The 13,846-nt window shown below is 38.6% G+C and overlaps 1 protein-coding gene across 2 annotated transcripts; it reads left to right on the top strand.

The window, feature by feature from the left end:
* Window positions 1-887: 887 nt before the first annotated feature.
* r3hcc1l (R3H domain and coiled-coil containing 1-like) lies at window positions 888-12,427 on the top strand. Of its 2 annotated transcripts, none has more exons than XM_066692835.1 (7): window positions 888-975; window positions 5,240-5,845; window positions 7,486-7,667; window positions 8,448-8,518; window positions 8,622-8,717; window positions 9,463-9,603; window positions 11,369-12,427. In XM_066692835.1, the coding sequence occupies exons 2-7, from the start codon at window positions 5,258-5,260 to the stop codon at window positions 11,419-11,421; spliced, it is 1,131 nt and encodes a 376-aa protein (XP_066548932.1). In that variant the 5' UTR covers window positions 888-975; window positions 5,240-5,257; the 3' UTR covers window positions 11,422-12,427. The 2 variants fall into 2 exon arrangements, with proteins under 2 accessions (XP_066548932.1, XP_066548933.1); XM_066692836.1 differs by having other exon boundaries at window positions 5,219-5,845.
* The last annotated feature ends 1,419 nt before the right edge of the window (window positions 12,428-13,846 follow it).

The following is a 13,846-nucleotide window of genomic DNA, read 5'->3' as shown; positions in this document are numbered from 1 at the left end:
GGGAGAAACTGCCCAAAAATAGGTGTGCCAAGCTTGTAGCATCATACTCAAAAAGACTTGAGGCTGTAATTGGTGCCAAAGGTGCTTCAACAAAGTATTGAGCAAAGGCTGTGAACACTTATGTACATGTGCTTTTTTTGTTTTTTATTTTTAATACATTTGCAAAGATTTCAAACAAACGTCTTTCACGTTGTCATTATGGGGTATTGTTTGTAGAATTTTGAGGAAAATAATTAATTTAATCCATTTTGGAATATGGCTGTAACATAACAAAATGTGGAAAAAGTGAAGCATTGTGAATCCTTTCCGGATGCACTGTAAATCATGTTCTAACTCATACAATCTGTAGACCCATTTCCTGAACTTCTTAAATGTTATTTTATCAGAAAACAACACTGTCCATGAAGGAAAATAGCAACCTACTCAAAGAAACCATTTTAAATAATGGGATAAATATAAATGCAAAACAACCCCTCCAAATAGGAAATAATCTAATAATTGCACTGAACAATTATGATGGAACAACAATCAAAAACAGAGATGCAAAGTAGATAGCTTTACATATATATAATGACTCAATTAAAGCAGGAGTTATTCCAGTGTCTCAAAAAACATAATTTTAGTATTGATGTAATTCTAATTCTATATGTTCTATATATAAACCTATTGTTTGTTCCCAGTAAAATACTTTGTGTTTTCCTTCGTGCACTGTTATATCTTATTATTATTATTATTATTATTATTATTATTATTATTATTATTATTATTATTATTATTATTATTATTATTAAATAAACAGATGTCATAGTAAAAAGGCTAAACGGGAAAATGTATATTTAAAAACTACATCTACCAGACTTCCCTTAGCCTTGCGCTGTTTGATGACGTCAGGAAGAAAGGGCCAAAGCCAAACATCCGGTGTGTGCGTAGTGCTGTGAGATTAGTGAATGCTGAGGAAAACACAAAACAAACGAGGTATTTAAAAATAGCAGAAACTGTTTATCCAAAAAAATGAAATAAAGTATCTGGCATTTGAGTACAGCTCTGTTACTGTTATGTTGTATTGTTATTGCTATATTTTATTAAACCCTGAGCAAGCTTGACTTCCTTGGTCTGTTGTGTTCCCACAGGCCTTGGGGGGGGAAATGAGTCAATTCAGTCAAATAGCAAACGTATGGCGTTACGTTAATGTCTTAGAAAATGTTTTGCGACTTGTGGACTATGTTATAAGTATCTAATTAATTAATTGTTTATTAGTATAACATGGGCATTGACTGAGACACATCCTGTAAGTATTGGGTATAAAATAAAGGACGCTGTTTTACCAGTCCAATCTGACCATATCTAGGTAATAAAAAAGTGTGGATTTGTCTATGCTGGACAGAGCTTTGAGAGATAATTGCAGTCCTTCTCAGCTCGTATATCTGCTCCTTTGAGAGAGAAACAACATGGGGCTGTGGGATTATTGTTGTTGTGTGGCGCCAGAAGGTGTAATATTAGAAGGTTTAGTATTGATGTAACCACCGAGTCCCTGTAATGAGAGAGACAGTGACCAGGAGTGTACACTAAAAATACTGTCCTTGCCTGGAATGACAAAGGAAATGGAGCTGCTTTCCTGTAAGAGACTATCTGATTTGCCTGTATAGATTAACAAGAACATTTGATTCTACTTAGTAAGGGATTATGGGTACACTGTGTATATTCGCTGGACATTTGTAATGTATTTATTTTTGATCACTTCTGTGTCTGTCACATTATTTTCCTATTAAGTCTACCCCAAAACACAACACTTTCCTTTTATTGTCTCAAAAGTGAAAGTGTTGTGCTTGTCACAGCCTCTTGAATCCATCATTGTTCCCGGAAAGATGTGATTCTATAAGTTGTATAGCTAACTTTCAATTATAAATTATGAACTTGTACTAATTCAACCAACCATTGCACTAATTGTAGGTCAAGGCATTTAGACCGTAATTGGGATGAAAACCAGAATGCCTTTGTGAGTCTGTAGGGCAGGGTTTGCCTACTCTTGATATTGGGTATGTGACTGGCATACTTTTGAATGACTAAAAAGTGTTTAATGTTCTCCTGCAATATATAGGCTGTTAGTTAAGTGCAATTTATCATTCAGTCTTAAAGCTCAGATATGTATTTTTTTCAAAACTTGTGTTGTAGAAAATGGTCACTGCAAGAGATGGGTGGAAGTCTTGTTTTTGTATGTTTATGTAAGTCACCTGAACACTCTTTTAAACAGATACATCTTTGCTCTTTACATAGTCACTTTCAGTATAGTTTTAGGCAAAATTTCTAAATGTGTTATATTGATTTATATTTCACCTAAAACAGACGTTGCCGCAGATAAACTTTTTAAAGTGACTGATGTTTTTAGTTTGTTGCATCATTTTTGCTTCTGGTTCCAGTATTTTTTAGGTCAAGCCCTTCCTGCATTTTCCACTCTGTATGTAAGTGGATTGATTTGAAAGCTTTCAAGTATAAACATGTCAAATGTATTTGTGGTCTGTGTCAATTGCATCTTAGCTTTTGGCAGACTTGTTACAGCCTTGATGCACATATGAGACATGAGTAATACATGTATTTTGTCATGTAACACGCATTCACAAATGCAGTGGGGTTTTTCACACTAAGAATCCTGTTGTGGATTCATTTGTTGCCAGTGTTTCTGAACAGTTGTCAGTTCCAGATGGAAACAATTGTGTTTCTTAGTTACATAACACAGACTATAAGGTCAAGGGGTGCATCTTGTTATAATACACAATCAGCTTGCTATAAAAAAAAAAAAGTTTCTGGTCTTAAAATGTTTTAAAATACAATCCTATTGTGTACAAACCCAAACATTTTTGTGGTAATATTATTTTTATAATTGGGGAAAGGATACAGCATTCACACTAACTCTTTGCAGCTCTTTCATCCCTTACCCCTCACCTAAATGTAATATGTCCCTTACAGTCATCCAATATTATTGAAATGTTTAGTTTTTCTTTAACTAAACCTAGCAGGGTCCCTCTTCAGTTTAAAGGGTGGAGAGAAGGACATGAATCTGAGGGCTCACCCCTCAGTGTTCTCAGGGCCTGTTAACGCCTTCAGTTGATAGAAAGAAAACTTATTACGCAAAGATGGAGAGGGCTGTCACTGTGGGGCGGAGCCAGCTGATTTTCTCTCGCATCATTGTCTTCCTGTAGTGCAGACATTAAGTTTAGATCGATTTAGCTCCCTGAGTCCAACCAAGAGACAAACGATTTGCCTGACACTGGGGAGAGGGTGCTGAGAAATGCGGGCCGTGTCTGATAGTGGACGTGTGTCGGGGGTGGCTTCCTGCTCAGTCATTCATCTTCCCCGTCTCCCGCGCCTCGCCAGCTCTCTGACAGAAGATGAATCTGCAGGCCAGCTGTCAATACCAAAACTCGGGGGTCGTCTGGGGCTGAAAATGAAATGGCTGCTGAAGTTAATTTCAGATGATGCTGATCATTAAAAAGGAAATGGGATTCTATTCATTTAGATTTTTTATTTTCAAATGTGCTTAATTTCACATCATACGTAAATCTATATTATTAATTTGAGAGATGGTCATGGGTTTATTTTATTAATGGCATGCTGTTTGACAAAGTCTCTGATTTACATGGCTAGTTATCACTTTATTTTCCTGATAGTGTTTTTCTAAAACTTCTGAAATAGTTGTAACGATAATATCTCACGTAGGTAACCACCATAATATTGTCTTTTAATATTTTTTAGATTTACTAGATCCTGTTGTTGAATTAAATATATTAAAGAGGTTATAATCATTGTGTCCTATTGGTGTCCTCTTGATCAGGTTTGTAAATAATATTCAGGGTTGCTGATGTGATGATTAACAAAGAAAAAAGATTGAGAGTCAATTAGATAACCTATAATATGATGTGAACCACGTAAAACTATGTAGCCCAAACATTCTTGGCACCTTCTAGAACTTATTAACATTTAATCTAATGAACAAAATTCTAAAACACTGTTTTGCATTTTGTTTTGTCTGCCTTAAATTGAAACTATTCTTTTCTCTGCTAACAGCTGGCATTTTAATTTCTACATGATGTTCAGCAGTCCAGTTTTCCTGAACCATTGCCTTCCCTACACTAACCTGCAGTAATTATCTGTTTCTTATTGTGTAAATTTGCAGTGATGTCCCAAACAGAGGAAGCTGGCAGTAGATTACAGCAAGCTGCGGAAATTCATTTTTTTGTTTAATTTCAGGGTTATTGATCCCAGAGCGCTTTATTGCTGTATGACATCCATAATCGGAACAACAGGCTGACAGTGAAGATAAATAAACAAGGAGAAAGAGGGGGGGAGTATAGAGGCGAGCCCCATCTCTCATCTCTCTGCATTAATTACCAATCCTCCACGCCTTGATTGATCTCACTACAACCAGCCATAAATTTACTGTTGTGCTTAAAAACGAGAAAACTAGCATTGTTTTTTTTTCTACTTTAAAAAATGTCTGCATTATGAAGTGTATATTTTCCATTTTGGTAATTAGAGTAAAAGGTGAAATTCACATCACATACACAACACTTAGATATAAATGAGGAGTGCTACTTTTTTTCCCCTATTTCAATCTGATAACTCGTACTTATAGTGGAAAACTCGTATGGGAACCTTTTTGTTATTGGTTGTTATGAAATTCATGTTTTTCACTGGATAGGAGTACAGTGTATTTATTTTTTGTATTCATCCATCATCCATCGAGTATTGGGAAAGTAGTATATAATATGACAGAGTGGCCTGAGAGTTTCTGAAATAATTCTAACAAGATTGCTGCCAGGTGTTGTTCCACAATCAATAACATATATTTTATATTTGGCATTGCCTTCCTACAGGTGCATTATCTTTAAATGCCTGAATTGCTTTACAGACCAGCCAAAACTCTGTGTCTGGCTTTATGTAGTTTGGGACAATAACTGATCTCATTGATCATCATTATTTTATCTCAGAATTCCTAGCTAATATGCATGGTTATAGCATACATTATTACTTTTACAATATATCAGTTAAAACTTTGTATAGGTTTAAAAAATGTATTCCCTTGGTGTAATGTTTTTGTGTCCATTTTTAAATATGATTTAAATTATGATGAGTATGATTTGAAATGTGTAATACAATTTCAAGCGTTGACAACTACAGAACTAAATTACGAGTGTCTGCTGTCCGTTGGGTGTTTTTACAGGCTTGATTCTTGCCATTGCAGACTGAGTTGTGGCTGCTGATGGAGCAGGAGGAGGAGAGCAGGGCAGAGAAGAAGGAGATGAAGCCCAACATGGCACTGAACGTCCCTAAGAGACAGCAGGAGGATGCGGGGCCTGGAATGGGTGCCTCTGACCCCGGTCCCATCCAGGAGCCCAGCAGGCCGACCCAGGGCAAGCCGAAGGGCAACCAACGGGAGACATCCCGGAGACCAGGACTGGGGAAGGAGAAGGGGAAGAAGGGGAATGCACGAGGCAAAAAGGACAGGGAAGGAGGAGGCAAGGTGTCTGAGGGAGGCCTTGGGGATCTAGCAGAGAAAGAGGCCGGTCCCAAGAGTGATGCAGGGAAGCAAGAAAATGGAAGGGTAGACCCTGGAGGCGATACAGTGGACCAGGCCCAGAATGATAACTCTCAGGGAGACCCTAGTGGGATGTCCACAAAGTTGGAGCATTTGACTCTCTGCCCTCCTAATCCAGTGCAGGGGAGGAAGAAGGAGGCTGGTTTAGTCAATGAAGGAGAGTCCGAGGAGCCCGGGGACCAGGAGGCAGACAGCTGGGACACCCTGTTCAATGATGATGGAGACTGCCTGGACCCTCACCTGCTAGAGGAGGTAACAGTGTGTCCTTTAATAAAGAAAATATCACCTTATTAAGATTTTGGGGGACAAAAGGAGATTTTACTTTAGATTGCTTTGATCTCTTTCAATGTCTTTCACGGAATGAATATGAAAGGAGTTATAAACTGTTCCCAATGGGAAATAAATTAAGCATTGCAGAATTAGCTTATTCTATACAGCGGGCAGAGTCTGAAGCGGTTTTGCCGCAAGGATCATGGAAGAAACCAGAGTAGCTTGTTTTCCCGGTCACTGTTTGTCTCTCACAAATTACTTCTAGTCCTCAAGGGCCATTTTTCTGCAATGGAGATCACAAATCAGCAGGGAGATGTAGATGTCAGAGTTACAGGTCAGTAGTTTGCACATAGAAGCAGTAATCCTGCTATTAAGCTCCTTCCTTCTGACTTATTTTCTCCCCAACTATTTGGCTGTAAAATTCAGTTTAGTTTCTCAGATCTTGGTTTGTCTGTGCACACTAATAGTACTATCATGGATGACCATCATCTTGTATATTATTTGCTTCATTAAATAATAGCTGTGTACTTAATATAATTTATTTTAACTCTGGAAGAAATAGAAATTAGAAATTAAAATTATGCAAATAAGTACAATCTTTCCCCTTTACACTGCCAGGTCTTGGGACAGGCATTACAATTTACATAAAGCAGCGTGGGGTATAGAGAGAGAGCCATACATTGATCTAAAACCATTTAACAGGAAAAACTGCAAATATGGAAGGGTATCATTATTATATGGAGCAGTATAATGAAGGACATCTAATTTATTATATTATGCCATATTATTCTCTCTCACAAAACAAATTACTTGGCTTTTTTGTTAATTCATATAAGATTTAAAAATATATATATCATAGTGCATTCTTACAGAAGATTCTACTAATTTACCCACTGAAAGCAATATTCTTATGAGCTGACTCTCATCAATATGTGGCATTCTGGTTTAGATCATATCCAAGGAGATTGGCAAGACATGCCAAACGATGGACTGAATGTATTGATATATATTCCAGAGATCCAAATGGAAATCCCATCTCAAGAGTACAGTCTGGCTATTGACAATGTTTTGTTGACAGCAAGCATGGATGCTATTTTTTACTGTATTTTTAGGTAGTTGGAGAGAAACATTCTTAATGACTTAATTGCTATTTAGTTAGCTGTTGCAATTTCTAAAACCAGAATGGTAGAGTGATTTCTAATTTTTATTTTCCACTGTGTAAGTAAATATTACAGTTTATTTTAATCTCAGAAACCCCCAGGCACTAAGGGTGACTGCTGGCTCTGTCCAAATTGAAGCAGTCTATTGTGCGTGCTATAGATTTGTAATGCTCCTTGAAATACCTTGAATGCGTCCTGTCAGTGGTTGTTGTGATTGAGTTTGAGGATGACTGAGAAGATGTGGTTTCCTGTCAAGCTCGGGTCAGGATGGTAACTACAGTAAACATTTTTTTGTATAAGCATCAGTAGTTTTCTTACAATTTATTTCCCTTAGAATCTTATATATTTTTCATAACTTCTCAGAGGAGATTTTAGCAACTTTATCTTAGTGTTCTTGTAAGGGTTTGGTCATGGTGTTTCTTTTAATTATTGAATAGATTTTTGTCTTGTTTAATTTTTAAGATATCTGAAAAACAAGGGAAGGTGAAAGAGTCCATCCAGGAGCCAAGGTTTGATTATTACAACTGGTCTGTGGAGCCGGAGATTGAGCTCAGAGAGGATGAGCTGTCCCACATCGTGGAGATCTACGACTTCCCTGCAGAGTTCAAAACGGAGGACCTGCTCCGGACTTTCCACTCCTACCAGTACGTACTGAGGCTGTATATCAACCTGAGAGGAAAGGGGGAACTAAATCTAAAACTGTCACAATACACAGTCTGAGATGCTGAGGAGAGAGAGTTGTAAAGAAACACATTTTGAGACAGTGCTACAGCATAAAGGAATGAGAGGGAGAGGTTTGGGAGTAAAGGCTAATCAAACAGTGCATGACAACCTGACAGGGAAGCTGAGGGAGTGACTTTCAGTGTTGTCAGTGAGCATTTGAAAGCCAAGATGAGAGAGTAGATTTCTATCAGCTCATTGTTTTCAGCCAGGGCATTAGAGTGGACTGCAGATGACTGGGGGCGTGGGAGTGGAGAGCAGTCTTTTAGCAGAGATTGTGATGATGGAACTGTAGAATGAGCCAGTGGACAGTAAAACCTTTTCATTGAGGATATAAAGGACCAGGATACCCGTAGTGTCTGGGTCAAGCTCATTCAAATCAATCAAAGTAAAAGCAGAGAAGGAAAGCAAATGATAATATTTTCAAAAATGTAAAGCCTTTGAGCACTAACAGGGTTGCAAAAGAGCTCAAACCCAACGAAGAGTTGAATGTGAGCTAAAGAAGTGGTTATGGAGTATGACAAGCATTTTCACAGGAAATCTATTTGAAATCTTGAATTTGAGTTAGAGATATCTGCAATTCAGTTTAGGATATCTTAAATTGTATTTGCAGATATCACTGAATTACATTTTTGCTTGCCATAATGGAGTGCAGGCAGAGGTTTCACTTTGTGTTTAAATTAGTTTTTGCTTTTCCTTTGCAGACAGAAGGGCTTTGACATTCAGTGGGTGGATGACACACACGTGCTGGGTCTCTTCTCCAGCCCAATAGCAGGTCAGTTCACACTTGTTTCATACCGCTACCAAATGCAGGATTTTCTTATCATCAATGTGCTGGAAGGTTTGTCTGCATTAAAATCACTTTGACTCTGTTTTAGCTAAAGATGTCTTGAGGTCCAGACACCCAATGATGAAGGTGCGGCCCCTCTCCCAGGCTTCCCAAGCCACCAAAGCCAAGGCCCGTGGATGTTCAGGTACTGTAGGTTAGGACGTTTACATGGATTGTCATCAGTTTTCTTAAAGTGCATATTACCTTGACCTGTGGTCCCAGTGTCTCTATTCATCTCACTTTCGAGCCAGGGGACGCTTGGCAATGAGAACTGCACTTTGTTTTGTATGGTTTTGTATTGTACACTAGGTTATAGCCAGCTTTATCGTGAATGCAACCTTTAAAGCTGAGGCATTTCGTTAATCTGCCCTTGAAATTGTACACCTATGGTATGCCATCTTGACAATATTTTTATGGCAAGCTGCTTCCAATTATGTGATCCACTGGAGTGAGACGGCCTATATATTTTTTCCACTTCGAAACTGCCCCTAATTTAATTTGTTTCAGATACTTTTGTGCTCAGAGAACATTTTACACCTGACGTTACAACAAAGACAAATTGTCTCTGTTAGATTTCAATTAATTTTTGCTCAGTTTTTACCTCTGTCAATTACTGATTTTTCAAAGATCAGATGTTTTGATTCTGGATAACTTTTAAGGATGACTGCGTTAGACTGCAGTTAGATTTGTCGCTCTTTTTGTTTTTCTGTGGACACACTGCAATGAAGAGGTCTAAAGCAGAAGGTAGCGACCAATTCAACTCGGCTAGCAGGCTTCTAAAGGAGGACATGCTCATCTGTATAAACCCAGTAGATTATTTTGTGACAGATGTGTCTAGGATTTCCACAGTACAATAAGTGGTGTATGTTGGTGCCTGTTTCCTCTCTCAGACTACCTCCTGCCTGCCAAGGAGCGGCCCCAGACGAGCGCAGCCCTGGCCCGCAGGCTGGTGATTGGGGCCCTGGGTGTGAAGAGCCCTCTCAGCAAAGAGGAGAGGGATGCAGAAAGGAAGAAACTACAGATTGCCCGTGGTGAGGACCCATCTCTCCGTCTCTCACTCCTGTTCTCAAAGAATCTTTCTTCTCTTTACCATATTTATGTTCTTTCACTTAGCCTGCCAGATCAAGTCAGCTGTGCTTCACTGCCTTGATCATTACTTCTTAAAAAGCTATTACTTCAGCTGCTTACTTCATTAAAGAAGAACTATAAAGATCCTCCTATCACTCACTTTTCTCTAGCAACCCTCCCCTCTTGGGTGCGCTCTCATTTCAAAGTTCAGTGGCTGTAAGTCTGCTCTATCTGGAATATTTAGCTTCAGGGCAATGTTTGGATGACCTCGTGCTGGTCTAGTCTAGCAAATAGTTTGCATCTCAGTGTACCACTAGATGGAGACACATTTCAAGTAATATGTTTTAAAATTCCAAGATACTCTTAAACATTTATTAAATTTAACAGCTTTTGAATGACGTTGATATAGGTCATGACCTCAGTTAAATTTAGCAAGGTCTTGCATGTGTAAAAATCATGCCAATCAAGAGTTCTTAAATCTGAAGTGGTAGTGGTGGGTTAATTATATTATTATAGTAAATTATGCATTGATTTAAAGAGAACCAAATTTGGATAAATTGCTGTAGCGTTTGGACAGAAAAGTCTTGGATAATGTACATTTTTAAAAATACTGAGATAAACTGGTTTTATAAGTGACATAGTATGGGTGTGATATGTCATTAATATTTTGTCTAGATATCGTGCATGTCTAGCACTAGTTACAGTGCACTGGAAATGGCAAAAACGCAACAAATTAATAAGAGATCCAATCCAATTCTCTGAGACACTACAGAGAATGGGCAGCTTGGCCCGTGTTTTCCTCCGTGAAGCCTATTTTGCGTCTCTCTGGCACTAAATTGCTCACATGCCCAGAGCCTGTGAGACGCGAATTGAACATTTCATTTTTTTATTTTTTTTTGCCCTGTCAGCTCCTTGTCTGTCACAGGCACTAAATTCCCCAGCAGGGAAAGAAAGGAGAATTGTGTGCACACAAGGGTCAGCCTAGTGCTCTGTGTTTTGAACAGAGGGTGCGCTGTTGTAAATAACAACATGTAATCGTGTGCGAGCAGCCCTGGGTAAACAGCGATGTGCCAGAGACCAGCCCCAAGGACTGCACTTGGTGTATTTAATATTCTTTCCATCCCAGATCTCTCCCTCGAGACCGGTCCTTCCTGCTCGCCTTCCACTAGACTCCCAAACCCAACCACTGCAGAAGAGCTCATTTGAAGGGCTTTTGGGTTTCCCCCCCCTGCAGTTGGTTTCCAGAATGGAATATTCCATGCTACAATGCATCATAATGGTTCATGAAGGCCTCGGTCATTAGGCAGAGTAATCACTTGCTCACGTCTTTCTTGTAATCAACGGGATTAACAGCTTACATTTCCAAAAGTCCACCCCATGAGGAAAAAGCTTACAAATGTGAAGCCTTGTTTGCTGTAAATGTAAGAAACAATTGATTGAGCCTTGTATACAGTGAACCACGTACACAAATTCGCATTTAAAAACTAAAAAAAAAAAAGTCCCATCATTCCCCATCCCATTATGGGAAATTATAGGATATGCTTTAAGCTATATTTGCATTTGAATGAAGTGGCAGTTGTGGTGCTGCTATCCAGAGCAGAACACCCTTGATTATCTTTTCCTTGTTAAAAATTATAAAATAGCAAAGCATGCTCAAGGTTAATTTCAGTCCTGCTTAAAAATAACTTCAACATTTAAATAATCTGTAAATGTGTTTTTCTCCATTAGACCAAAAGCGCTTGGCAGCTAAACAACGTGATGATGCTTGGGAGGGAAAATGAGCAGCCCATCATGACCCCCTCGGAGTGGATAAGAACATTTCACAGCCATCAGTGACATGTGTGGTGCACCAAGATCTGCAGAATTTCGGTTTCCTGTGTTTGGAAAGGTCTGTGGGCAGCAGCCATCTCAGAAAAACAATTGTTTTTGAGACGTCCTTCTGTGAATAATCCAAGTGAGAATCAGTAACCTTTTTTAGAGCCATGAGAAACTAGGGGCAAAAGACACCAAATTGTTGATGTTCTGAGTTGAGAGGGTTCATTTTCAGTTAGAGGTTATTTGCCCCTGGGACCCAAAAGGAGCCATGCAGTTTAAAGTTTGTAGAAGCTTTAGAGCTTTTGTAGAAGCTCGGCAGTTATTGGGTGTTAGAACGTGTTTAAAAGGTAGTCTTTCCTTCAGCAGATTCCCATTCTATACAGTGATTGGGAATATTTGGGAATCTTTCCAAACAGCCACTATCAAGATGTTGAAATCAGTTGTTTCTATTTCCTCTCTGTAAGAAAAATCAGAGACAATCCCTGAGCTGTAAAGAGTGACCTAGATAAACCAGGGCTGTTATCTACTCAGGGCATTATGGCATTTCTGGATTCAGATTCTTTAATTCTCCACCAAAACTGACACTTGTATTTTTAATTCAGGTTTGTATTTGGAATTTTATTTTTTCCTGCATAAGGTATGCAAGCCAAAGTTTCATTGTTTTAGTTGTAGCTGTACAGTTATTTAGCTGTAAGTGAAGTGAAGTGGATCAATTAAATCAGTCAAATTTGGGGCATTCTTGGATTAAGTGGTAACATAGTTAATTAAGAAAACGTACACCCTTCCCCTCTGCTACACAAACTGCTTTAAACTATTTTTGTATAGCTTACTTGAGAACACGTACATTAAATACATGTGCATCCTCTGTTACCACTATGCCTTTGCTGGCTAATGTTAAAAGGAAGTTGTTGTGTTTTATACTGGTCTATTGTATTTTAACTTGGTGCACAGAAATAAAACCTCTTATTTTTATGTCTTTCTAACAATGATTTTGGTTTGCTTTTCGCTGGAATGTTACAGCTTTCACTCACTTTAAACTAAGCTTTAGCAAACAATTTAGCATAAGACTACAGGAGACGTCAGAATGTATTGTCTTTGCGTTTCTTGCCTACACAGCTTAAGCAGTACCATTCATTCATGAAACCACAGTGTAACAGCTTTATATTGATGCGCTCTCCCATGCTATTAATGAAAATGTCAGTGAAACTGTCAGTGTTGGCATGATGCTCTGAGGTATTGTTTTTATCTTCTGGGTACCATGCTTCCTTTCTATGAAACATTGTCGCCATTTGTAATGGGATTGTCGCCCATAAACTCTGGATTTGTGTTATGAGTACAAATACTTCACGGTGCTGACACCTGTAATGTGTCAGTTGTCCTTGGGATGGGGAACAGCAGGTTATTGACATGGCTGAGTGAGACAGTCCACTCTGGAAGGAGAGTGAGACAGCTGGGGGTCTGTCGCTGCAGGGTACTGTACAGACAGGGTTTTTACCTGGTTTGGGAGCTGGTACAAAGCAGTGATTCACGGGCAACTCCCAGCCTCACATAGCGGGCATTGTGGGACCGCTCTCCAGAGAGCTAGGGGTGGAGAACGCTTTGGGCTGCAAAGGAAAAGTGTTTGCAAACAGGATGCAGCCCTCCTGGGATAAAAAGAGAACAGGGCGGCTTGTTGTTTACTGATGTGTTTGTAGTTGCATTCTGATGTCTGATAAAAAGCTGTGAAATTTCTTTGAAAAACATAGTCCAGTTTTAAATGGGTCAGTTGGACCCTTTTAAGTTTAGTTTCCTGTTTGTTTTTTTAAGTTAATGTTTTTCCTTTTATAGAAATAGGTTTTCTCAGGGAAACCACAACTGAACACACCGTTTGTGGGACAAAAGGTGCTTGTGAATGGTCATCGCCATTTGAAAGGAAAGGGGCTTGCATATTTATCAAATTGTTAGTGAGCAGAGGATCTGTTGTATGTCTCATAGGTCTTTCAGATGATGTCTCAGAGACCTGATTTAGACACTTCCGGTTACATGAATCAGTAGAAATAACTGGTGATGTTACAGAAGTAATAGTTTTGCAAGATTCAGTATAAATACAAATAGTTGTAGAATGTGACGGGTATTTTTGTTTTTGCTTACTTTGTAAAGAGGGTTGATATTTCACAGGCAGTCTTCTTTTTTAATATTTTCATTTCAATGATGTGTACAATTTGCAGAGCTCCAGGAATCGATGGCTAACTTTTTTTGTGCTGCTTTGTTTTAGTACTACAGATTTTATTTTGTTTCAGTAATACTGAATTTATTTAATTCAGGGAGGATACCATAGATGAAAACAAAAATCACAAAGTGTATTTAAGTAGATTTTTAATTTTCACTGTAATAGAAAGTGACACGGAAATG

This window comes from Amia ocellicauda, chromosome 20 (genome assembly GCF_036373705.1).
Source record: "Amia ocellicauda isolate fAmiCal2 chromosome 20, fAmiCal2.hap1, whole genome shotgun sequence".
NCBI classification, from domain to species: domain Eukaryota; kingdom Metazoa; phylum Chordata; class Actinopteri; order Amiiformes; family Amiidae; genus Amia; species Amia ocellicauda.
This window is presented reverse-complemented; position numbering and strand designations above follow the sequence as displayed.